The sequence below is a fragment of the Malaclemys terrapin genome, chromosome 1, assembly GCF_027887155.1.
Source record: "Malaclemys terrapin pileata isolate rMalTer1 chromosome 1, rMalTer1.hap1, whole genome shotgun sequence".
NCBI lineage: Eukaryota > Metazoa > Chordata > Testudines > Emydidae > Malaclemys > Malaclemys terrapin.
This window is the reverse complement of record NC_071505.1, coordinates 56520623-56548390: the sequence shown is the minus strand read 5'-3', so window position 1 is coordinate 56548390 and position 27768 is coordinate 56520623. Positions and strand designations below refer to the sequence as shown.

Below are 27768 nucleotides of genomic sequence, written 5' to 3'. Positions count from 1 at the left end.
TGGGAATCAGACAAGATTGCTGAGGATTATTAATAATGTAGTTTTGATTTTATTAGGTTTATTGATACGAATGTTTAAAAAGTAAACTAGATGTAGCAAGCAAATATAAATACCCAGAAGGAGAGAACTGTTTGCGAGATCATGAGCTTGAAGCAAGATCACTTCTTTGCTCCTTATAGATCATCCATTTTTAAACTAGTAACAGAGGCATCTTCCCATAATGATGGGGGGGGGGGGGGGAGGCAATGCCCATCTCAGCTACAAAGGTGGACACCAGGAGTAGTTCCTTTGGAGTTACTCTGGATTAAGTGAGGTGAAGATTTTGGCCAGGTTTTAAAATGTCAAGACACAGAGGATGTGAAGGGATTACATCTACTGGATCTTGATATAAAACAGGGAAATCCCCCCTCTCCTTCCTATCTTCTTGTAGAAACAAGCTTGCCAGGGAGCTAGGGCGAGTATGACCCGTGTCCTGTACCTCCCCCAGCCTTTGCTTCATAACGGGTTTGAGCCAGTTTCGGAACCCGATTGTTGTTGCCTGGACTTTGACACGTCGCTGCCCATCTTGCCCCGCAGGAGCATTTCCCCCAAGCCGCGATCGCTGCTGTCGCTGCCACTCCCAGGGGAGGGCGGGGGGACAGCAGCAGTTCAGCTCTCGGGGGAAGCCCCAGCAGTCCGGCGCGGTCGGCTCTGCCTGAGCTGGGCAAGGCCGGGGTTGTCCTGGGCGCTCGTGCCAGCGGCCCCGCTCCCGCCCAGCGCGAAGGCCCGTGGAGGGGCTGGACGAGCCCAATCGCTCCCTCCCCCCCAGGGCTCGGGCAGCCCTTTATTGTGGGCTGCGACCCTCCTGCCCCCGCGCCGCAGACACGCCGGCTGCGCGCGGACACACCTTCCCGCCCCTGCGCCTCCCCAGAGCGGCCCCCGGCCCATGCCTGCCCCCGACTCCTCAGCCCAGGGGCCGGGGCCGCGTGGCGGCCGGATCGGGCCCCGGGTGCTGGGCGAGGCGAGGCCAGCGCAGCCCCGCGATGCTGCCCACCGCCCTGGGCTGGGGCGTCGCGGGCTCCTCGGCGCTGCTCGACCTACCGGCGCCGCCTGGCTCCGGCAACCTGGGCAAAAGTTTCCTGATTGAGAACTTGCTGCGGGCGGCCCCGCCGAGCCCCGCCTGCCCCCTCCCCGGCCCGCTCACGCTGTGCCCGGCGGCGGAACCAGCCAGCCCCGCGGGGGGGCCCGGCCCGGCCCGATGGGCTTGTCCCCGGCTTCACCCCTCCGCCGCGGCCAGCAGCGGGCTGCCAGCGCGGGCTCCGGACAGAGCCACCGGCATCTTCCCTCCTGCAGCCACAGGTGAGCGCGCTCCCCTCGCCCCGCAGCAGCGCCCCGCCCGGGGTACACCGGCCCCCGACAGCGCCGGCCGGCAAAACTTCCCCTTGGGAGCTCGCTGGGCAGCGGGCGGAGTCATTCATCGATTAGAGACACCCTAGACTCCAGCCCGGTCCAGAGGCTGAAAGCCTGGCTCTGCCGCAGCCTATGGGGCTGGGATGTCCCCGAGGGTATTTCGCAAGTTCATCGCCCCCCCGCACAGAATAAGCTGTGGTTTAATGTTTTTAAATTGCTCAGTTCAAGCCCCCGACCCTTGTGCCCAGCTGTGTAATTGCCCACCTCTTGTCTTCCATTTAGCTGCTAATGTTGATGGCTGGTGATTTACTTGTGTGGCAAACACCTTGATAGGAGCGTTTGCGGAGTGTGGTTGGCCAATTCCAAAGTACTGGTATAAAGTTATACAATTCAAAGAAGTGCAACTGCATTTTAAAAAGCATTTTTTTTTGCATCAATTGGAAGATCAATACTCAATTGCAGTAAATTCCCCCCGGTTGTTCCCTTAGAAATATCGAAATAAATAGTATTCCTACGCAGAGTCCTATTGACTGAGTAAAAGTAATTGCAGTTTCTGCCCTCAAATTATTATCTATATGGATTATAGAGAGGGGGTGATAGATATTCACGTTTATAAAAATTACGCTCCCCCCCAAAAAAATCTACTGTCTTAGAACCAGAGTGGCTATATCAGTGAGGTTATTTTAAATATTTTTTCTTCTATTAATATTTTTAGTGTTTTCAAACACCTCTGGGAAAATCAGGATTGATGCTATGAAAATTGAGAACTATTCATTGGGCTGCTTCTGCTCCCACTGAAATCTCAATGGCAGTTTGGATGTTGATTTCATTGCAGCACTATCTACCAGGATGGATTAAAAACGGAGCCTTGTGTCCGAAGTAAAAGGTTGAATCTGCTGTTATGATATAATATACAATTATAAAGGGGTTTAAATCTTCTTAAGGAAAATTTCCCCCTGTGCAAGACCAAAGTGTTCTTTAAATCTGTTCTGAATGGTAGGGTTATGAAAGAAAGTCTGTTGTGGTCTTTCTCTTTGTTCAAGAGGGTAGTATAGAGTGACCAGTAAACATTAATCTGTCATATTTGACCCATTTCCTCATATAACATCTGATTAAAACTAGGTTACTGTCCTGCATGCCTGTGGATTAATAACCACAGCAAAATGTTTAACAATTTAAATCTTTATAATGAGGACTTTAAATTTTCCTTAGTCCTTGATCTTTCAGTGCTGCTAAATGATTGCAATCTGAAATGATATCAGAGGGTTAACCATGAACAAACACACATGATAGACCTGAAATCCTTCTGAGTTTAGGAAACACAAGAAAGATCAGATTCTTAGGTACAACAAAGGATGCAAGATTGGGCCTTTTGTAGCAAAAGGAAATTGAATTGAGACGTAGCTACAATTTTCTTGAAGTTCTGACAAAACACTAGAGGCAAAATTCACCACAAAAACTTTATTAGAAGTTTGCAAAATATGTCTAATACTATAATCACTTCTACGTTAAAATAAAAGCCACTGCTCTCAGTATCTCTATAGTCTAATAAAGATTTGTCACTTAAACTGGTAATGCTATTTGGCAGTAATCTGAACTGTGCAAAGTTTTGCTGTACTATTTGGCGATCATAGTTTTTTATTTATTATGGCCAAGTTTAAACTGCACTGCAAGTTTGAACCATATAAAGCTTTTCCAGACAAATTATGCTTCTTTAGTGTGTTACTTTACATGTGCATTTTGTTGTTAGAAATTAAAAAAAAAAAAAGGTTTGAGGATTATATACCTTGTCCAGTTATGGAAGTGTTCAAAGCTGGTTTAGAAATTAATTCATTAAAACTGGATAATGAATTAAATGTATATCTATTAATTAAAATTCCCACTAGAACATACCTACTTGTTCTAGACCAGTATAATATTTTCAGAGTCTTGGAGTATATTTAAATGAAAAGAAAAAAAATGTATTTAAAATCAAAGTAAACAAACAAATGACCACTTGGAGTACAGACTTAAACTACTACTGCAAAAGGTGTGTATTAAAACCAAAAATGAAAACATGGTATATTTTTTAAAAATGCTCTGGACTATTTTTTATTTTATTTTAAATGAAATCCTGCAAGTAGCTCCTACTTGTAGTTCCATTGACTTCAATGAGTCTACTCCAAGAAATTAGCAGGACTGGGCCAGGTAGGTGCATGTTTAAATTTTCAAAAAATCAAAAAAAAATTAAAACTATTTTAACTTACTTTTCCCTCTTACTTTATACTAACTCAGTTAAAAGCAGTTAAGGAAATGAGAAAGGATGCACATTTCACCTGATTTTGAGTAAATGTTGTTTATATTAAAAAAGGAAATGAATTCCCCAAAGATCACTATTTTGCATCACTATTTCTAGTTGTTAGAAACTAGGTGGAAGTTACTGAGTGCCCAGTCTTGCAAATAGTTGCATGATTAGTTCTTACTCTTGCTAGCAGGCCATGGGGACATGAGTTCTGGATACTCAGATGAGTAAAGGGTTGCAGGGTGAGACTCTTCAAGTGGCAATGGACCTGATCCGAGTTTCTCTTGAGCTCAAAGTTTCCATTGACTTCAGTAGGAACCTTGGGTTGAAGGATCCGTCCCTTATTACTTGAAACAAGGAATGCTGGATCCAATCCTTCCTTATTTACTCAGGCAAAATTCTCAGTAAAGTTTTAAAAAAAACGTAAACATTATATGGACAGTTTCTGATCTCAGTTACATCAGTGTACATGCAGAAGCTGTTGCCTTGTAGAAGGTGCCCTGAACTTTAATAATTGCAAATTAGTTCAGAAACTGGCCTTTACTACTGGATTCTACAGCCTATATTCAGGTAAGGAGTCATTTCTCATTAGACTAATCTCAATGGAACTACTCACTTGATTATGGGCTATATTTGTGAGTAAAGGTGCCAGGATCAGGCTCTTATGTTATTTTTCTTGTTGATGCAACCGTTAGAAGGACAAGAGTTTTGTCAGAGTAAGGATGGTAGGAGCAAAATAAAGGTGTTTTAACTAGAAGATTTATACTATATACTATACTTACTGACTGGTTCTTATGTGGTATCTAGGGATACTTACTTTTTTCCATTTAAAAAGCTTGGGTAATGTCACAATGTTTATTATAAGATTTTTCTTCACGTAGTAAATGTGCATGGAAGCGCTACTATATATCCCAGTAGGATAATTCTCAGAGGTCAAATTTTTCAAAATGACCACTGATTTTATGTTTTTGGATATGCAATGCGAGGTCACTTAAAAGGGCCTGATTTTCAGAAAGTGCTGGGCATTCACCCTCTGAAAATCAGACTCCTTTAAGTTGTCTCAAGTTCAGCACTCAAAACCAGTATTGATGAAAATCTTGGCCCAAGTCTTAACTAAAATGAATGATCATGACAAAGCGAATTGAGCTCTTACAGCTTTATGTATACTTTGAGCTAGTTACTGTAGCAGAATTTCTTAGCATTCAGTTATATTTAAAAGGAAAAAAGTATACTTTTCAATTAAGGGGAACTGAAATGTATCATAAATATTGTATTCATCCTGTATTGCTTATGTGGCCAAAACTTCCAGTGAAGTTAATGGGAGTATTAGGAGAGCAAGGAATGCACAATCAGTCTGGAAACTGAAAATCTGAATAAACTGAACCTTTGCTACAGTTCTGAAAATAACAAGTATCCACAACTTCTATAAAAAAATTAACAAATGGGCTTGATTTATAAAAATCTTTTAACACTGTGTAAGAACCCAAATCCTGGTTTCTGTTTGAACCTTAAAACTCCCAGCAATGCCTGCAAGGGATGCAGGATGACACCCTTTATCTGTGACATCTGTCCATGGCAACATCTGATTGCATTAGAGCTCGGTCATTGACTGCCTCAGCCATTGTGACTCTCCATCAGTGGTGCTTTATCGTGTGCCTTTTCATTCCTGTTGGGAATTACAAAGGGTCTACATTTATAGTTCCATATTTTTAGCCCCATGTGTACTTTAATAATAGTGCCAAAATGTCCCCAGTGAAAAGCTGGATGACGAACAGTCATCCACAAAACATCACGCTATGAGATGTCACACAGTGAGCAGTGTTCAAAGAGACATCCCTTTGCTGGCTATCAGGCCATTGAAGGGGTTAAAATAAATGCTTGCCTTCGCTGTATTGTACAACTGAGTTGTGGAATTTTAAGCTTATTTTAAATTATTTTGGTTTTTAATGATTACTACCATGTGCAAATAGTATACTATATAAAAGTTAAACCATAAAGGCAAACACAATGGGATCCTCAACTGTAGCTCTATTGAGTTCAATGGAGTTATGTCAATTTACACCAGCTGAGGATCTCTTGCACCACAACTAGTAAAGAAAAATATTGTAACTGTTGACTCTGACTGCTTAAACCCCTATGGCCATTAATTCTGGAATGATAGGCCTAATTAGTCTTTGGAACTCATAACCACAGGATATAGTTGTGACCTTGTACTTAGTAGGATTTTAAAAAGGATTAGACATTAATATTAATAACAAGAGTATCACGAGTTATCACAGTAAATATTAAAATAATAAAGAGGAGTTTTTGAGGCATATAAGCCTTCATTTTTCAGGGCATAAGCCAGCCATTAACTACTGGGAGTTATGAGGGAAGGTTCCCTGGAGGTAGGTTATTCCATGACCACCTACTGCTGGGTTTCTTACACCTTACTCTGAAACATCAGAGGATAGAATTTGTCCTACTCTTTATACTATGGGCTTGATCCTGATGCTCCACAGCTTTGTGTAGTCATTTACACCTGTATAAAATGCTGCCCTTCTGATCCGGTTAAAATTGACATCCACTTTACACTCACAAGTCTAAATGACTGCACAAAGTGCAAGGCAGTGAAGAATCATGCCACCTCTTTAAAATACTGAATTACTGCAGTGCGTGCTAATCTAACCATTACAAATTACAGCTGTTGTAGAACCTGGTGGCATGCTTATTAGGCAGTGTTTTACCCAGTGGAGCACTTTATAGCTATGCACTATCCCTTACTATGGGGGTGAAATTTAAGATCCTGGTTCTTCTGACCAGTCCTGCTTTAAATGGGAGGGGGCTGGTAAGAGAAGGTGTTCCTTGGCTCTGGAATCTGCTTCTGCCTCTAATCCACCAGAACCTGCGTGTGGTTCCCTTTAGAACTGCAACACTCATTTGTTTTCCCAAACATTTTTTGGAGTGAAAGAGTCACTTTAGGGGCTGATGGGATGTAGTTTGTTTTGGGGCTGGGAAGGCTTTTAGGAGGTCTGTTTGGCAGGTTTTCTTATGGCCTAATTTCCAGAAAGGCCAAGTGACCACAGCTCGTATTGATTTCAGTGAACGTTGCAGTTGCTCGACAGTTATGAAAATCAGTCACTAGAAAGCTGTGTACTTCTCAAGTAATCTACACAGTGCAGAATGACAGCAAATCCATTGGAGACAATGCATTTTCACTAGGGTAAATGTAAGCAAAATCAGGCCCTGTGCTTTTACATTCTGTAATGTGCCTAGAGTAATGATAAGCACATCTGATATATATTGCATGGAAATAAATAAATAAAATACAACAGCGGGCATGCTTGCATTACAAACTTTGCTGGGATACTGAACACATTGGATTTTTGCCTATAGTAAAATATGCACATGTATATACACAGAATGTATATAATAAATCAGACACATACTAACACAAATCTAGCTAAAGTATTTACAGGATTCTATTACCATAGTATCTGAGTACCTCACAGTCTTTAATGCAGTTATCTTCAGAACCCCTTATAAGATAGGGAAGTGCCAGCACCATCGTTTCACAGATGGAGAACTGAGGCACTATGTGACTTGCTCAAGGTCATATAGGAAGCTTGTGGCAAATTCACATTTCACTCCTTCTAGAATCTAGCAATTGGTAAATATGTTTTACTGAAATTAAATGATTTTTCAGCTCATATCCCTTTTTATGATTTACACTAATAAAAGCATTATTAATTATTTCTTCCAAACTGGCTGACAATAAGAATGTGTCCTCAAGTGACATGTAACTCTGTAGCTTTCATTGAAATTAAAAAGAAAAGAATCAAGTGCTTTTAACTATTAGAACTCTCTAGATTCTCACTAGGTAATGTAGACTCCCTGTTATAAGAATTAGGGACTCTCACAGATGCAGTATAGCAACCATGATTCTCTCTGGACATGCAAAGGATTCTGTGGTGACTAGGTACATGTAAAATTAATTTTCACATTATTCAGGACCTCTTCTTGCTCCCTTTGCAGTCTGTGGGCCAGTTCCTAAAGGCAGGTCTTTAGGTACCCAGCATAATGCAGTAGAGTGGGTGCAAAGGTGGCTTTACGCTACATTTGCTTTCCCCCTATGCTGAGGCTAGCCTAATGATGCTGTTTAGTTACAGCCCCCAGGGCCCATTGCAGCAGAGATCATCAGAGCATAGGGATAGTCTGGTCATGCCCCTTTCCCCCTAGCCATGCCTTCTGCCTTGCAGTCTGAGGAAAGGATTGGCATTGGACCTGGACCTTTAAGCAGCGTTTAAGCACTGCTGGAGAAGCACAAAGCAGCATTAGCAGGGCCAAGGATCTGGGTCTGTAGGAGAAAAAACAGGTTCTTAGGGGGGAAATGATGGAGTTAGTCATTTCACTAAATTTAGTGAAATCCGTTATTGTAACATGGATTTTATATTGCACAATGAGATGCTTCTGAAACAGGAACCTCAGGGCATATGCTTATGTTTATTAAGAAATAGAAGAATGAAAAGGGATAAAGATTAATCTGATCATGTAAGTTGCTTAAATTCCTGACTGCAAAATTATGGCTATTTCATGCCATGATTTTTGTGTGTGAAAAACTCCCATTGATTTCAGTGGGGGTTCTGTGCATGTATTGCTTGCCGAATGAGACCCTCAGGAAATTTTCCTTGGAGAACTCAGCTCTGCAAGCTAACAATTGCTTTAACTGTTCTGAGTGACACTTATGTGGCTAATAACCCTTGACAGCCTTAAGGATGAAAACATATTCCAATATATTAGACACTAGGAGGCTTTTTAAACATCAGACACTTACTTCTTGGGGTAGGAGAGTGGGTTTTAAATAGGAAAGGACCTGATCCTGCAGTACTTACTCCCACAATTCTCCTGTCAACAGGATGCCTATTTCTGTATATTACCAAATTATGCTGGTCTATCTAGGTTGTTATACGACATTTACAGTGTTGCCAGATGTCACCGTTTTATCATGAGTCTTCTGATATTTGGTGTCTTTCCTAAAGCCCCAGTTCCTGAAGTCATGAAATTATGATGAGAATCTCAGTTTTCATTTTAACAAGTGTAAATACTAGCCCTTGTGGTTGCAGCGAAAAGCTTGCAAACACAAACCTTAAAGGCTTAAAACAAGGCAAATAAAAAGAATCCAATATTTATTATTTTTAAAATCTCATGATTTTGAAGCCTAATTGGCAAATTTTGACCAAGAGAGACCCAGGACTAGAATAACAGGTGCATTTCAGTTGCACATGGTGAGAATCCTTTACTTTCAGTTATCAGAGGGGTAGCCCTGTTTGCTGCTTTTACAGATCCAGACTAAGAGTCCTGTGGCACCTTATAGACTAACAGATGTATTGGAGCATGAGCTTTCGTGAGTGAATACCCACTTTGTCGGATGCTTTTACTTTCGCTGCTTTTACTTTCAGTTGTAGCCCAAGGCAGGATTTTAAATCAGGTCTGCAGCAGCAAAAGGCAAGTTCTCTAATCGATTGTACCACATAACCCCAATTTCACTGGGGTTCAGGGAATTCTTTTTAAACAAAGACGTTTTATGAAGAATACAAGGAAAATCTGTCTCCATTTATAGCTGAATTCTGTTGTTTTGCCTCTTACAGTGTCCTTAGTAGTTACAAAGAGAAGGATATTCTTTTGCTGTTGTACATGGGTGCCTGTGTTTGTGACAAGTTTCAGAGTAACAGCCGTGTTAGTCTGTATCCGCAAAAAGAAGAACAGGAGTACTTGTGGCACCTTAGAGACTAACAAATTTATTAGAGCATAAGCTTTCGAGTGAGAGAGAGAGAGGGTGGGGAGTGGGCAGGAGGAACATTCCCACTGAGAACTCTAGTGTCACAATAAGACAAAAGATAAGCAGCAGGGAGCCCTGGCACAGTCATACATAGGTAGCATATGGGAGAAAAACAAGGGCAGGATGGGCCTGGTGGCAAAGCCAATGGATCCACCAGTATGTAGATCCCCCAGTTTTCTGTTTAGGCTGTGTAAAAGGAATTGCTAACACTGCATTTCAAAAATAAGGGACTGTTTTCTTAGTACCATCACGCCACCCCTTCTCCTGATATTATTTATTTAATTTAATTTAATTAATGTATTTTTTATTTGATTATTTATTAAGTAGTACTCATCTACATTCACCAAAGATATTTCTTGCTGCTTTTTGCAGCACTCTGCAACTCCTGATCTTGTTATACAAAGATTAAAAAAGAAAAAGGTATGTCCATTGTAATAAGGGACTGTTGGCAATCCTAATTTCAGCCAATAGATAGAAATAGCTTCCACAGAGCATTGTCACAGCTGTTTTGTGGCTTGAGCTGGAGGTTTCCTGTTCCTTCAGACATCTGGCCACGCTCTAGCATAGCTACTGTAACGGATGTGATTGGTCTCTAGTGTGCTAAAAGTGGTAGCTTCATGAGTATCAGCAGACAGTGCTGAGACTGTTTGCCTAAACCATGCCACAAAATCAATGAGTCTATATGTTCTACTATTGTTTTGCAGTCTACATGTGGTGTTAAAATTTGCAGAGTGCCTAATATGGTCACAGAAGTGGTTCTAGTTCCCATATGTGAAATCTATGCCAGCTATGCCATTGACCAAAGCCTGCCACATGGCATGCTTCCAGTGCACCCTTCTTGCTATGTAGATTGTCCCCAAGATAAAGGATACATAGAGAAATGTGCAAAAATGTGCATAAGCTCCTAAAGTGATAAGGAGCTTACAAAAATGAAAGAGCCTCAGATGTTGTCACCTAACCTTAGTTGTGTCTTTAACATCTGCCTGATTTTTGTGGCTGCAAGGGAGAGATCATTTTGCTACTTGCATATTTCAACCCCTTTTGGGTGACGTTTTTTTTTTTTTTTTTTTTTTTTTTTTTTTACAGTGTCTAACTGGCTAATTTTTGAAAGCCCTACTGAAAACTAACAACATAAAAATGAAAAAAACACAATTATTTCCATTAACTTTTTATGCAGGATTTTAAAATACTTTTTGGGTGTTTTTTTTTAGAAAGAACCGCAAAATACTTTTGAGGAATATTTGCTCACATTTTTAAATAGATCTATTTCTGCCACACATGCACTGCTTTTATGTTTGCTGTCTGAACATCAAGTTTTATTGACATGAATGTTCATGGAAAGAAAGGCATGTGTGAACATTCACAGAAATCCAAATTTAAATTTGCAACAGTAAATGCATCAGAAGAGCTTTACTCCTGGGGGAATTCTGCACCACTGCCCAGTGCAGAATTTTGCAGAAAATAATGTGTGCTCAGAATTTCCTTTTCCCCACAGAAATGGGATGCCACTAGAGGCCACTGGACCTGGTAGAGCCCAGCTCATACATAGAAGACACTGCTGGGGGGAGCAGGAGGAAGCTAGAGGGTTCCTGGCAGGTGCAGTTCCCCACACACCCTGAGGGAAGGACACGGTGGCATGCAGGAAACTCCACACAAGCCTGGGACCCAGCATCAAGTTGTTTCTCCCTCTGGATCCCTGGGCTCTGAGGGGTAAAGGGGGGCTGGTGTCTGGGCAAGGGGTGCCCCGCGGTTGGGCTCTGAAAGGGGTGCGGGTATCTGGACTAGGGAGGCCCTGCAGCTGGGGGGGGGGGGGGGGAGAGGGGGCAGAGAAACATGAACTTGATTGTCATAAGGGTTTCTTTAACTTTCTACTCCTGGGAGAATTTTTATGTGTGTCTGTATTGTCACAGACATACTTGCTGACTGGTATTTTGAAATAAATTACTAAAATAATTGAAACTGGTGTGATTATGTAGTGTTATTTTGAGAAATAAAATTTACAGAATTTTTCAGTATTTTAAAATATTATGCACCAATTTTTTTTTTTTTGGCACAGAATTTTTATTTTTGTGGTGCAGAATTCCCCCAGGAGTAGAGCTTGCTAAATACACTAGCCAAGTGCATGTGATTGTGACTCCCTCTGGTGGGAGATTTCAGCAACTCGGCAATCTGCTACTGTCTCATGGACAGGAAGTTCACCTTTAGGTCAAGTGGTGAAAGCTTGTGCTTTTGGTGCTGAAAAAGTCTTGGGATTGATCCCCTCTGATGACCATGGTGTGTGTAGCTCTGGTCCCTTAGACTTGAACATTCATCCAATCTGTGAACAGAAACAAGACCATGTGACTTATTTGGCCAACCACAACTAACCAATGCCCCTGGACTATCCACTATTGGATATTTGCAGAGAACTGTTCATGATTATTCTATAGAGTTAAATTTTGTTTATTGAAAATGTATTTTAATTATTCTGAAGAATGAAAAAATGTGAGGAAATCACATTTTTTTTTTATTATCTACTCCATGGGCAGAAAAAGAGGCTAAATTTGTCGGATGAATTATTTATTCAGGTCTAATATTTTGGAAAGGTATATTTTCAAATGTGTTTATCTAGGTCTTTAATCATGCAGAAAGGAGAGCCTCAATGCTGCAGCTGAAAGAATTAGGACTCCACATAGGTGCAACACAGTGAATTGTAGAATTAGGGTCTAGAATACTTCCTAACTTGTTTCAAAGTGCTAGAGTTTTAAAAAAATACCCCAACCCAGAAGCCCCTTGAAAACAAGTCACTTTAGAATTTCATAATGATTTAATCTAAACTCATTTCACGTGAATTGTACTTAGGAACTTGACTACGGAAAGGACTTTGCTTTGGGACCTCTGTCTGTATTGTAGACATGAGTTTCTAGTGTGGCAGAATTTTCAGTTTTAGAACTATTTTGTATTCAGATTTGGAAAGCATTTTAGAATGTCAGTGTCTGACATAATGTCTAAGTATTACCCTTTGCTGAATGCTAAGGTTCAGTTTACATGTACAAGTATACTACAGTATACTTAATTGCTTAGTATTTGTAAAATGCTTTGGGTTTATAAAGCTGAATATAAATAAGCATTATTAATTATATTTTGTATTCACCATCCTGTTACAATATAACAAGAATCTATCATCGTTTCAAATACTAAATCCTAGGAGATTTAGGACCAGGTACTGTCACTTTAAAGAAAAAAGCACATAAAATAATTTTTTAGCTCTTTCATATGTAATCAGGACAGTGGAATTTATTCCTTACTCTGACTTTTGAGTTTCATGATCTGTGTGACGAAACCTGCAACGCTTACGCCTATGTATAGTGCTGCTTAGTCCTGCACATTGTCCCATTTAATTCTATGGGAATGCTAGGGGGAGAGAGGAGTAGACACATGAGTAAGGATTTGCGAGATTGGCCCAAGTTAATGTTTAATTCACAGAAGGGTCTGTACATAAGCAGTTTTATGGCTACCATTTGCTTAATTCTGGCTATCAAAAACCCCCAGGTTTCCTAGCAACCAACCAGCATTGCAGCTGTTTTCGGTCTTATGTAAGGACTCAAAAATGTTTGGTTGAAATTGCTTGACCAACAAATAGATTGATTTACCATTTCGTATATGACAAGGAAATAAAATGTATATAATATTTGTCCCATCCTTATACCCAATATTTGTTTTACGTGATAGCTACAGTTACAATCATGCTGCATAAAATTCAGGAATAAATTAACCTGACCAATATGTATTGCATCATTTTGCGCAGACAGTTTCCATTCTATTATGCTGTTTCACACATGGTACTTGAAAATTTTTTAATAAAATGAAATTAAAACTATTTACTATATCTGTCATACATAAAAATGTACTTGTTTGAATCAAGATAAACCATCTATGGGATTGTTTAGTCTGCAGAAGAGAAGAATGAGGGGGGATTTGATAGCTGCTTTCAACTACCTGAAAGGGGGTTCCAAAGAGGATGGATCTAGACTGTTCTCAGTGGTACCGGATGACAGAACAAGGAGTAATGGTCTCCAGTTGCAGTGGGGGAGGTTTAGGTTGGATATTAGGAAAAGCTTTTTCACTAGGAGGGTGGTGAAGCACTGGAATGGGTTACCTAGGGAGGTGGTGGAATCTCCTTCCTTAGAGGTTTTTAAGGTCAGGTTTGACAAAGCCCTGGCTGGGATGATTTAGTTGGGGATTGGTCCTGTTTTGAGCAGGGGGTTGGACTAGATTACCTCCTGAGGTCCCTTCCAACCCTGATATTCTATGTTTTTATGGACCCACGGTCCCCCAGGGAGTGCTATACATCTACATAATGGACCTGAGCCTGAGCTGATGTAAATCTGTGTAGTTCCCACACATTGATTTCATTGGAACTACACTGATGTACACCTCCTGAAAATCTGACCCAGTGTCTCTAAGAATTTGCATGTAGATCTCTCATAGCTGAAAGATTTAAAAATGTTTAATGACCATTGGCTATACATCTAAGGCAGTGTTTCTCAAACTGGGGTCGCTGCTTGTGTAGGGAAAGCCTCTGGCGGGCTGGGCCGGTTTGTTTACCTGCCCCGTCCACAGGTCTGGCCACAGTTCGCTGCTCTAGGCCAATGGGAGCTGCTGGAAGTGGCACGGGCTAAGGGACTTACTGGTTGCCACTTCCAGCAGCCCCCATTGGCCAGCAGCAGCAAACCGTGGCCAGTGGGAGCCGCGATCGGCCAGACTTGCAGACGGGGCAGGTAAACAAACCGGCCCAGTCCCTCCCCGCCAGGGTCTTTCCCTACACAAGCGGCGACCCCAGTTTGAGAAACACTGATCTAAGGAAACTCAGGACCATTGTTTATCCCACAAGGTCTGGAATAGATTAATCTAAAAAAACAGCCCAGAAGACACCTGTTTGAGATCTGTGGAAGGATGTCATCTGCATCTTATTTCTGGGTGCATCATCACAAATACAACAGAGAGGCAGTTTTGGAGCCTGATCAGAAGACCACTGAAGTCAAAGGAAAGATTCCCACTGACTTTGTTGGACTTGAGAACAGGCCTTTAGAGATCTCTTCTTTTTGCAGAATCCCAGTGGATTCAGGTGCTGTCTGCAGCTTTCATGCAACTGCATAGATTATTTCAGGTTTTATAAGGCAGGATTGTGTTTTAGTTTCTGATTCTGTTCTCATTGAAGTCAATGGGAATTTTAACATTTACTTCAATAGACATAAAAGGACATAGACATAAAAGGAGCAGGCCTTTTATGTTTACAAGTCATGTATAGACGCATAAAGGTTTAGTGAATGGAGAGAACTCTATATGCAGGAATTTGCTACCCACCTCTCTGAAGTGATGGTATATTCAATTGTGATATATCCAGGTGACGGGAGTATAATATTGCAAGGGCATTCTGGGCACCATTATTCTCAAGAAGATATTAAGAAATTAGAGGGAATTCAGAGATGAGCAACAAAAAAGATCGTGGGACAGGAGGGAATGATTTATAAAGATAAAAACCTTAAATAGATATAGGGTGGCCTAGGGTGGGGAGGGCATCATAACAGCCCACAGATTAGATATTTGAATGATTTAAATACCAAGGAAGTGTGGTGCCTGGGGTATAGTGAGGACTAGTAGGCTGTGATTCAGAAATAGATAATTTAGGCTGACTGACAGGGAATACTCTCTGACAGCAAGACCTATATGGCTATAGAATAGTCTCCCAAAGAAAGCAGAGAAATCCCCTCACTTGGGACTCTGAAAACTACAGTGGACAAAACATTAGCAAATGTACTGGAAGGAATAGGCCTGCATTTTCAGGGAGATGGACAAGATGATCTAATAGGTCTTTTCCATCTCAGTCTTCTGTGATTCTGAAATTAGTGCCAAATCCTGCCCATCTTACTTGCCCCAGTAGTTCTATTGATGCCCGGTACTCTAAGTTCATTGTGATGCCAACCGGACTATTTGTATGAGTGAGGAGGGCAAGTTTTGACTTTATATTTTTGATGGCCTTTAAACTGCCTACCATAACTGTTTCTGATGGTAAAGAGTTCCATGTCTAATGATCCTGTCTGTTTGTAAATGCCTCCAAAGCACATACCGAGAGTTTGGACAACCAGCTTGCAATCAGTTACGTTAGTGTATTTATTTATATTGCACTTGGAATTCCAAAGTGCTGATGAACAGTTGCAGCTACAAAATAATTAACATCCTTGTAGCTGTATAATCAAAAGAGAAGAAATTTACAATAAGGGTTGTCATGTGTTAAGATAAATTTAACATAAAGGCCAAGATTTAAATAATGAGTTCTTAAAGTTAGGCTTCTAAGACCATATTTGATTACAATGGGAGGTGTGCAGCACATTTGAAAATCAAGCTACTTATGAAGGTGTCTGAATATGGAATGAAGAGCCTAATTTTGAGTGCTCATTTTAAAAATCATGTCAAATTTTTTTAAAAACCATATAAATGAGGCAGATTGATAGACAAATGCACTCATTTTGACCCATCTTTAGTTCTGATTATTAACTGCTTTTTACACTGCAGATCAAATTTTAAAAAAATATTATTTTTTCAATTACAGCATGTCTGCCTTCAACATGGAGGGGAAAAAAAGAGAAAACCACATTTTAATAGTTCATTGGTGCTGGCAAAAATATGAATGTAATCAAGAGTATGCTTAGAAAAAAATTATCTTTATGGAAATATCCTATAGAACTTACTACAGAATGTGATCTTTTCTATTGTGTGTTTTTTTTTTTTTTTTTTTTTTTTGCGTTCTGTAGAAATTAACACAGAATTCTATAGGCTGGTTAAAAAACCCCTATAGAGATGTAAAATTCTCTGAGCCCAGTTTTGTAGCTCTTAGTTGTATTTAATAGAATCATCCTCTGCAAGTTTTTACAAATAAATGGGACTATTTGTGTAGTGAGATACTATTTAACAGAAGAATGGCAGAATCAGGCCATGTCGTTTTAGAAGAATTTCTACAGAACTTAGTTGATTTACCTCTGTTACATTTTATAGGCATTTTCATAAAAGCTTGTTTATTGATTCCCTTACTCCATGTGAGTAAAAGTAAAAAAAACCCTGACCTGTAAATAAGATACTCATTGCCAGGCAGTGCCTGTCAGTTCTGTTTTTTTTTTTTTTAAAAGATATCCCTCCCCAGTATGTTTTACCTAGCAAGGTTGTATAAAATAACTTTTAGATGGATTTACAGTTAGTTATGAATTTTGGCCAATGTGTTCAGATATATTACTTAGGATGTATGGCACTAAAACAAATAAATATTGAATCCTCAGAATTGCAGTCTTGCGATAAATGTACTGTGATGCTTCAGTATGTCATAATTGAAGCAATAAATGAGTTAAAACTAGCCTTGATTAAGTTACTTAAAGATTTCTTGGCTGATTGTCCTTTGCTATAAAAAAATCTCTGCTTAAGAAAAGGGAAGCAGGGTTTGTGAGGCAGGACTTCAAATGCTGACTTTTTGAAAATTGTTGTTGTGAATATCACTTAAGATTAATGGATAATCAATTAGATCTATGCTTTATTTGCAGTTCTTTCCAAACATTTTTTTCTCCGAGCCCCACCATTCTACTCAGCATGCTGCGGTGGGTCCTGTCAGCACCCTGTATCCCCCACTGCTTTTCCAAGTAAGTTTTTATGCTTCATCAGTAATGCTTGAGTTATTCTGTAAACCAAAGCAGCAGGATTTAATGTGTTCTGGAAAACTAATTGGTGATGCAATGGCAGCAGCTAATTCCTCAGTAAAATCACAGCAATCCTATTCAGAAGGTTTCCAAAGATTTATCAAACTTAAGTACACTGAGCAATTGTGAGAGATTTCTAATGGCATTGAGACATCCAGACAGCTAACTAAGGAACGCTCCTTGTTTTCAGTTTGCTAGAAACGATCCTTTAACAGTCAATAACTCTTTTTAAAATCTGTATCAATACGCATTTGCAAACAGGAAAAGAATTGAAAGATCATAAAATGGACACTGCATATTAATGTCTGCTTGGCATAAATTATGATTCAGGAAACATTAACTTGATTTAAAAAATCCTCAAAACCCAACCATTCTGTTCATAGCAGACAAACACCTGTATCCATTTAATTTTTTTTTTTTAAGATTATAATGTTAAAACTGGAAGATGATTTGGTCCCAGTATTATACATTTGGGATGAAAGCTCTGTTTTATATTACCATTTAATCCAAGTCTAAATTTAACCTTGATTTTTGAGGTTTGTGCATCATATAAGATTCTTTATTAAAGAGTTTTGATGTTCATGACTAAGGAAGACAAGCAGAGGATACATTTTAGTTCCTCAGAATTGAGTAAAAAGCACAGAACTGTGTGTCAGGCCAAATGGAAATTGCAATTTATGCATTCTGCAGCATATATTTTTATCACAGTTGAATTCAAACCACTGCGGACTATGTGTATGTGTTTTATGAATGTTTCCGAAGGGCAGTTGCTAAGTCGAATGATTCCTGACAAGTGAGGCAGCAAATGCTGGCAGTTTAATGAGCTGCAAGTTTCTGAGCACCTCTTTAGGGAGTTGACACTTTCCCACAGAGCGTTTTACATGGCCCTGGCTCCATCACAATGGTTGACAGCACCATGACCAATCACCACTTTCACTTTACTCATCCACACGCGACCTCACCACAATTTTTCACTGTGCAGATGAACTTTAGGAACCATTTCACATTGAAAAGGCCTGGGCAAGGGTCAGTTGCCCTTTTGTATGGTCATAAAGCAATGCTCTATGTGCCAGTCTTTTCTCCTGTCTCACATTCCAAGAGAATTTCTGGACAGCATTTAAAGCACTTGACTGAAAAATAAAGCAGTGAATGAAACTGACTTTTATAGACTCATTCTAGCTCATCTTCCCATATAACCCTGTCTACCTGAAAAGGGATTTAGTGGATGAGCTGCGTGTATACAGGGATTTGCTGAATACATAGGGCCCATTATCAACTGTGGGGATTGTTTATTAACCAGGACTGATACACTACTATTTTGGAAGTGACCTATTAATTGTCCATTTAACTAGAATGTATTGAATTCAAATGAAAAAATGGAAACCATGACTAAAGCTTTTACTCGCTCCTTCAAGGTGGTCTCTGCCATGAAGGCAAATTAAGATTGTTCCACAGATTAAGAAGACATTTATCACCATATATTAGGATACGAAGGAAAGACTTTAAAAAACAAACAAACAAAAAACCCTATGCCAAACATTTGGTACCATATTAGCATTTATGTCAACACAGTATTAAACCTTTCAGTGTCTGATCAGCAGGACAGACTGCAGACTTGCTTCGCTTAACTCATTTTGACATAACTGTTGTGCTGTGTGTGTAAGCTCATGCCTCCAAGTAGCAGAAAAATAGACAATGTACACTCGGTGGATTTCACTTGTACGATTAGTGTATTCACTCCATCAACAAGATCATAGGTTGGCTTTTATGTGTAGTTTTGGTGTATTTTATATTGTTTAATATAAAGCAGTTAAAACAAAATTCCTAGACCATCTTATCTAAATGCTCACCTCCCCAAAAATGTCAGTTTTAAAACTTGACCAAGTGGCTGGCTCCACTTTTCACTAGTGCTTGTCTGTGGTTCTGCTCACCGTTAGTTTTTGTTTAGCTTGGCATTTATAGTACATCCATTACTGTGGTATACAAAGTCAGAGAGGTTTCTCCCCAAACTGGGTGGGTTCTTCCCTACTATATAATTCTAATATTGGTATTAAAACAGTCACCGACCTGCTTCCTGTGTATGGCAGGTAGGTGCATGAACTCACAGTGTTCTAGTGGCTGTTTCTTAGCTGAGTGACTGCCAGTCAATAATCAAGGAAAGAAAACTGTAAAGGGGTCACATAATCTGACACCCTGTCTTTGGCTGACAATTCCATTTTGGAGCTCAGCAAGGGAGGTGAGGTGAGGACCAGCCTTGTTGGCTAAGAAATTATTTTCTTTCTCCCCTATGGCAATTGTGGGGCTGAGAGGAGATATCTCTTCCACCTGTTTCACTGGAGGCTGTACAGACTGGTCAGGAACTACCACCCCAGCTATTTTTTAAACTGCAACCCAAACTTAACTCTTTCCCTCCTACTGCAGCCATGTATGAGGTGACTACAGCTTTAAGACTGTATCTCCCCGCTGCCTATGCTTACCTGTGGGGGACGGAGACTATCCTTGATCTGGAAGGTGTAATTGATGGGAGGCAACGTGTGGATTTACATGAGGTTCTTGCCCCCAAGAAGCTCTCAGCAGCAGAATGGGGTTTTAGAGGGTTCTATGCACTGGGTTGAAATTTTCCATGAATAGCTTGGCCTTCTTCAGAAGTCTCAAATATGGCTTTCTGGGGCTTGTGTGCCATAGTAAGCATATTTGAGTCTGAACAGAGTCCTATTGTGTTGCATTACATACATAAACATAACAAAAGTAACCAGTAAACTGATGTTTGTGTCTGAGTTGTTTGAAATATCAGTTTTAAAGTTGAAATGTGGCTGTACCAAGTTGTAACTTCATATATACTAACATTTAATTTTAAAACCACTCAGACACTCATCACAAAAATATCTAATAAACTGTGATATATACAATGGAGACATGTTAGGACTCTATTCAGACTAAAGTGTGCGTGTGTGCGTGTGTATCTACAAAAGCACGCACATAATCTGTATATAATGTGTCAAAGTTAAAGATTAGTACACCCCCAATTAGTGGTTAGTGAAAGCTGCAGCTGAATTTCACTAGCATTTCAATAGGGACATGTTTTTTTGTGAAAAAAATTGTTGAAATTTTTTTCACTGAAATTGTTAAAAAAAAAATTGTCAGAAGAAGGGATACATTTCCATGAATGGTTTCGTCAAATAATTCAGTTTTTTGCTGGAAAATTTCAAAACTTGAAATTATTTTGATCATCTCTACGTAGGATTTTTTTCACTGAATTCAAAGGGAGAATGATCAGGACCCTGTACTAAGAAGGCAATCATTCTGAAGTTTCTGTGAGAGAGAAGGTTATATCTAAGATGTTTGGATTGTACCGTTAGGGTCTAAAAATGAATGTGATTTCAAAACAAAGCCACCTCTATGGCTGCTGGCCCACAGAAAGTCCACAGGTGTCTAAGGCTTTGTGGATGTGGAAACTGCTTCTTACTCAAAGAAAGCACTTTCCTGTAGGTAGTGATTATGGAGTATATTTGTTCTTGCCCAAAAGCCACTTATAATATTTTGGGTTCAGCACATATTTAGTGGGCCTCTGGTACCTCCCCCAAGCCCTGCTCTCTGGAATTTGGTGCTTTTGGAGGTGCACTGCCAGAGCACTCCTAGCCAGCAGCTGCTTTGTGGATTCCCGTGGAAAATGGATCCTTCTTTGAAAGTGGGGGGAAAGGGCACATGAAAAAGTGATACAGGTCTAGGTTTTATCATCTTTCTGGGGCTGGTGGAGGGATGATGTGAATGTCCCTGCTCCATGAGTTGGATAAGCAGAAGGTCCCCTCAGAGCACAGATCAAAGGGGTGTGACTGGGCCCAGAATAAACTGCCATACTAGGGCTTGCTGAAAAGTGTTAAAGGATTAAAAATTAGACTGAATGGAATAAATTCAAGTACTCCAGAAAGCTTTTAATAAACCATCTGTGGTTTCCATCATAATCAAGATGTGAATGGCCAATTATTTTCTATGGAAAAGTCTACTACGAAAGCCTTGTCATTACATTTTATATATAGCATAGCTTACTTAGCCCCATCCTTAAACTATTCTTATCCCATTCTGCATTTTATACTGGGGCAGAATGAGCACCCATGAAAAACTCACTGCAGTTTGCTCACGCTGATCATATTGTATAAGTAAACGTGTAGATGTTTCTCCCTGACCATATCTGGATTTCACACTAAAAAGAGCTCTATATTCAACCCCCTACATAGACTCATCTGGTTATGCTTTTTATCACTCCAAAGAGCAGAATCTTGGCCATCTATAACACATCTAGATCCCAGCATTACTGAAGTTGATCAGAGCTGTATCCAGTGTAGAATCTGACCCTTATTGAACATGGCTGAATCATCGTGACACATTTGTAAAACCAACAACTCAAAAGTGAGACTCCAGTCTGATAGTGGTGTAAAGTATAATGCTTAATATTCTTCTGATATATGTTCTACATAGTGTAACGCTATCTTCCATTTCCTCTAGGAGAGGAAAGTGTTCTGCCTCTGTTGACCCAGGACTCCAACTCCAAAGCCCGGAGAGGTATTTTAAGAAGAGCCGTCTTTTCTGAAGACCAGAGAAGAGCTTTGGAGAAGATGTTTCAGAAACAGAAGTATATCAGCAAAACAGACAGAAAGAAACTCGCCATTAACCTGGGTCTGAAAGAGTCACAGGTATGGAGGGATGGGGAGACATTGTACAGTACTTAGCATAATGGGGTCTCAGCCCATGATTTAGGGCTCCTAGGTGCTACTGTAAGACAAGTAATAAATAATAATAATTCAAGCTTTCTGTCTTTGAAACAAAAATCTTCAAAATAGCTTTGCTGGAGAGGGATGGAGATATAAACAGCCCAGGACCAGTCCAATAGTCTTTACTTAGGCAAAAGTCTCAGTGAAGTCAATGGTAGTTTTACCTGAGTAAAGAATGAATAAAAGAGAGTCCCCATCCTGTAGTGATCTGCATTCAAAAGTTAATATCTCCATTTCCATACAAAGGTGGAGGAAAGTCCCCTCTGAACACTAGCACTCTCTAACCCCATTGCCCTAACTGATGGCCACTTTTGGCTCTGCATGCACAAAGCTCCGCAGGGATCTGGGAGCAGGGCACTGTCTTCTGGTCTGCTTCTAGGTGTCTGCACAGAAATCCAGGCTCAGAGCTGTTTTAGTTTTCTCTGTTTTTGCACCTGTTACTGAGCAGCCACCAGGGAACTATGCTAATGGCAATGCAACTGCTGCTGGACTCATGCCATCGAGGGAGATGGGGCAATGGAGGCAGCAACCTTTCAGCTGATCCTGGATCCAGGCAGAGGGAGACCTATGGGGTTGAGAGAAGCATTAGAATGAAAATTCCATGAGGTGACCTTACTGGAGGTTTCCAGCTCTCCTACTTGGCCACCTTCCAGGGGTTTTTCCCATATGGGAGTATGAGCTGTCCCAGAATAGAACTTCAGGATTTGGCCCAGTGTTTAATATCATTACAGTGTTACTTTTACCATATGCATATAGTAGGATGGTACCCAGAGGTGCCCGAGAACTTTGGGACCCCAGTGCATTGGTCTTTGTGCTAAAGTGATAGTACCTGCCCTGGAGGGCTTGCAGGGCAAACAAAAGGTGGGGACAGGAATAGAACACACAAGAAAATAAGCTTGTGTGATTGGCACAATTTCATTAATTACATGGAGGTAATGGTCAGGGAGAGGGGAAGTGGCAGGAATGGGGGAATGAGTGAGATAAAGGGAATAGGAAGAACAGTCCTAACATATCACCTGCTTTGCCATAGTCAGCAAGCAGGGTTTTGAAGGCATCTTGGGAAAGAATTCAAAAGAGGCAGAGATAGTGGCTGTACACTTTTAGAATGAGCTTTTTCCATGCATAAGGGGCATAAGAGAAAGCCCGGATGTGCTTGAGGGAGAAGATAACTGGGGGGATATAAAGGCTAGGAATGGTGGTGGAGCACTGTACATTACTGTAATTTTTAACATGAACACTTCAGTCAGAAACAATAAAGAATGCACAGACTGAGACCCTTTCCAGTCTATTAGCTGAAGCAGAGTAGTAATCACCATAGGACAAACTGTTTCTTTTCATGCTGACAGTGTACAGTCACACTCTGCAATGAGCTTTCTAAAATCTTCACAGTGCGTATTCACATACTGTACGTTGCAGGTATTTCCCTCCTACATTCTTTTGCCTTCTGGATATTCAGTTGAGCCCAGGGGAATAGGAAATGGACTGAGAGGGAGATGACTACTAATACTAAAAGAAAAACAATTTAATAAAAACAATAGGGCATCATTCCTCTCTAGGTTTTTCCTATGTAAAACACAGGAGAGACAAGTATCAGGGGGTAGCCGTGTTAGTCTGTATCTACAAAAACAACAAGGAGTCTGGTGGCACCTTAAAGACTAACAGATTTATTTGGGCATAAGCTTTCGTGAGTTAAAACCTCACTTCTTCGGAGAGACAGAGTGTCAATTTGTAGTTTGACTGGCTGTACCCTTCGGGGGCGAGATTTGCCATCTAAGGACTGGGAAGAGGATTTTGTCCCAAAACCCACATGAGAGCCACATGGATCCTAGGAGATCCCTGGAGCCTGCAGTGCCACCACTCTGCCTTTTGGCCTGCAGCCCACTGTCAATAGCCGGCAGCTGGGCCGTGCTCAGCTGCTCTTGTGGGTGTAAGAGCCACAGCTCCTGTAGCTATGCTGTGGAAAGTTGTTGTCTCCTTGGCCACCACCTGCCCTCTTTCCAGTCTGCTGAGCCAAATCCTCACCTCATCTGTGCTGGTGAAAGTAGAGGGGAGTGTTTGGTCTGACTGTTGTTAATAATAATGGTTGAATCCTCAGCTGGTGTTAGTCGGCATAGCTTTGCTGATTTCACTGGAGCTATGTTGAACTTGACTTCAGTCAGGCCCAGAGAGGAGTGTATAAAATTGAAGGGATTTCAAGAAAAAGGGGATTAAGGTAAAATTATTTTAAGGAAACAATAATAACCTCCAATTAACTTGGGAACAGGTGAAAATTTGGTTTCAGAACCGAAGGATGAAATGGCGAAACTCCAAAGAAAAAGAAGTGCTTTCAAACAGGTGCCTCCAAGAAGAAGGTCTTCAAGAGAACTATCTCTCAAGATCCACTCTGAATTTTACTTCCCCATGCCCTTCTATATGGGAAGTGTCTCAACAGCAGGCAAGTCCGAGATGGGGAGAGAATTCTGCAGAACCTTCAGAAAGACTGAATAATAGAAATAGCGCACAGCCACCTCAAGAAGCAGATTCATTTCAGGGCACATTGTATTTGTACCCTGAACCAGACACTGGAGACAAGGCAGTTACATTATCAGTATAAAGGAATGATGGAGTTCTGCAAATTGATCAAAGAACATAAATGGGTGGTTTTTTTAAAACTAACAATGTTTGAACGTTGTAAAGCTAACTAGTTTATACCTCCTCACTTACTAAAATCTAACACCATTAAAATGACAAACAATTAATGCTGCAAGAAATATTCTTTAATATTCAATCTTCTCTCATGTCTTTTCTGGACTTATGTTGAACTTATAAATGAATTAGGAAGGGATGGTAAGTAAAATGAAGCAAAGAGTATGAAACTGACATTTTGTTTTGATTTACATACTGTGCTGTATATACATATTCATTAAAACACACTGATACCATACTTTTTCTCTCTTATTGTAGTCAGACTCATTAAGCTCTTTTTGGCCATAGGATAGAGAAAAACCCTTTCTCTAAAGCTCATAATTTTTTTTTTAATTGCTTACAGCCTGTGACATTCACAATAGGTTTATACTGAAAACATCTAAGTATTTTTAGTGGTATTTCTCCATCTTTCCTCATTTATATCGGTATCCAGTTGTGTATACAGTACAGTGCAACAACTCAGATGAGTTATCCTAATGAAAGAATTGAATATTAAAAAAAAATAAATCCATGTTTACATCACTTTTATTTGGACACAAGCTAGGAAATGCCAGGAAATGCAATTTACTGAGTCAATTCTTTTGCCTAGGGATGAAAAATACAATGTCCTTAGCTTTAGTAGCCTTTGTCAGAGTGTCAGTAAAGTCTCTTTTATTGTGTTTTGCATTTAAAATTGGTGATAGCGCCAGAAAATTAGAACCTACATGGAATCGGCAGCAGTACTATAATTGTGCAAACTGCCACTCTTACTCTATATAAAAAAATACTTGACAGCTAACATGCTGTACCAGACTTATTCTTGACTGTTCATTTAAGCTGGTTCCAGTGGGTATGCATCTGTTCCTAAATTCAGTACAGTATTTTATGTATATAACTAGCCTGAAATAGTAGTATTAAAATAGCGTTACTTGAAATGATTTGCTTGCTTCATCCACTCTAAGGAAATCACTCCATTGGATTTAAGAATCAATTATTGTTCAGTTGAGAAGCTTTTTAGCTCCAAAAAAGAGGAATGTATTTTCTTATTGTATATTTTTGTGAATGTGTTTGTTGAGGAGACTGGTTAGAGATATTTTATGTCAGATATAATACCTGTTTGGAGAAATTTTGGACATAAAAGGGCAGAGTTGTTTGACTTCCTTCATAGATTTTTTTTTTTTTTTTTTAAGGCCAGCAGGGATCATTATGATCATATAGTCTGACCTCCTGCACAACACACTATAGAATTTCACCTAGTAATTCCTGCATGGACACCTATAACTTGTGGTTGAACTAAAGCATGTATTTTTGACATTCAATCTTGATTTAAAGGTTTTCACTAGGTGATCATTCATTACATCACAAATAATACAATATAATGCTAAACAATAAATATTTTCTACAATTTTAGATACATGTGTGTGTATATATAAGAAAACTTTAGATTGTATAAACAGACATTATATCATAATGCATATGCACAAAGAGGCAGAGTAAAAGTTATGTATTGATCTTTAACTTCTGCATTTCCTGACTTTTGAGTGCTTAACTGTGCAGTCTTAATGTTATACTAATGTAGTTTTTAACAGGTTTTTTAGAGGAAATGTGAAAGCAAAGAAAAATAAGTCCTCTGTTCTTTAAATAACAAGCACTAGTTGGCAAAAATCACCAGGTTCCTGTCATTGATATTAGTTAGCACACAAGGAACCTGATTCAGCAAACCATCGCTCATATGGGTAGTTGAGTCATTTGAGATGAAATTCTCTCCTGTACTGAGGTAGTTAGCACAGGGCCTATGCACCATGTAAATCCTTCATAGGCCCTATTTGAATGGATGGTTTATTTATAGGGGTGAACTTTGCCCTCGGATTGTCCCATTGAAATCATAGGGATTAGTCACATGTGTAAGAACTATATTGGGTCCATGTAGAGTTAACAGGTACTAATTGGCTAAAGGTCAATTCAGATAGCCTGTCTTTGTGTTTCTGGCTAAGTATTCATTTCTATACACTTATATCCGGGGCTGCCAATGCTACATGGTTTGCTCCATAACTTGCAGGTCTTCAGTGCCTCCTACCAGAGATATAGCCATAGACTCTGATTGGCTGCCTTCCCCACTCCCCTGCCTCTTGGGGAAGAGTAACCAATCAGTCCTAGGCTATGCATTGAGGGACTGACCACCTGGACTAGGCAGAGTTCCCACCCACCCAGGGCCGGCTCCAGCATTTTTGCCGCCCCAAGTGGCGGGAAAAACAAAACAAAACAAAAAAACCCACCACGATCGGTGGCAGCTTTGTTCTTCAGCAGCAATTTGGTAGCGAGTCCTTCCCTCTGAGAGGGACCGAGGGACCCGCCGCTGAATTGCTGCTGAAGACCCGGACGTGCCGCCCCTTTCCGTTGGCTGCCCCAAGCACCTGCTTGCTGCGCTGGTGCCTGGAGCCGGCCCTGCACCCACCCTTCTTCCCCTAAAGGACCAGAAGTGCTCAACCCACAAGCTGAATGAAACTCCTCCTCTCATATGTACAGCCCTGGGAGCCAGAGACTCCAAGCTGCCCCTGGGCTTGGTGAGAAGGGAGGAAGAGACTCAGATGAATTGCCACTCAAGATGGGGTACAAAGGTATCTAGGCACTGCAACACCTAACCCTTAGGCACCTAGCTGCTTACTGGAATTCACAGCCCTGAGTTAGGTGCAGTGATTCCCCATTTAATGCATGTGGAGAATTAGGTGCCTAAGAAAGGAGCCTCAGAAGCCAACAAGCTGAGGGGGGGGGGGCACATAATCCAGCTGGGAGTGAAATGCAGAGGATAGGGCTTAGGGTCAAATCCCATTGATTTCAGCTTTAGGAGCCGGATTCATGGGCCTGTGGGAGGCACCTATCTCTGCTTGAGAGTCTCGGCTATGAACCCTCTCCACATGCCCCACAATTATCCTAACCACTGGATTATTCTGACATTTGTGCCTATGTTTCTTGTGCAGGGCCTGAGCCTATAAGGGTATGTCTACACTGCACACAAAACCCCCCCAAACCTATGGCAGTAAGTCTCAGAGCCTGGGTCAACTGATTTGAGCTTTTGGAACTTGTGTATTGGGGCTAAAAATAACAGTGTAGACATTCCCGCTT

General features: G+C 40.5%; 1 protein-coding gene across 1 annotated transcript; it reads left to right on the top strand.

Annotated features, from left to right (window-relative positions):
• The first annotated feature begins 1022 nt into the window (after positions 1-1022).
• DBX2 (developing brain homeobox 2) lies at positions 1023-26026 on the top strand. Its single transcript, XM_054016195.1, has 4 exons — positions 1023-1338; positions 17060-17155; positions 21716-21903; positions 24245-26026. The coding sequence occupies exons 1-4, from the start codon at positions 1023-1025 to the stop codon at positions 24572-24574; spliced, it is 930 nt and encodes a 309-aa protein (XP_053872170.1). The 3' UTR covers positions 24575-26026.
• Positions 26027-27768: the final 1742 nt, after the last annotated feature.

Bases quoted from the DNA above. Each gene is read 5' to 3' on its own strand.
- DBX2 (XM_054016195.1), top strand. From the start codon at position 1,023: ATGCTGCCCACCGCCCTGGGCTGGGGCGTCGCGGGCTCCTCGGCGCTG. The intron at 1,339-17,059 runs GTGAGCGCGCTC...CTTTATTTGCAG, and splicing joins CTTCCCTCCTGCAGCCACAG to TTCTTTCCAAACATTTTTTT. The intron at 17,156-21,715 runs GTAAGTTTTTAT...CATTTCCTCTAG, and splicing joins ATCCCCCACTGCTTTTCCAA to GAGAGGAAAGTGTTCTGCCT.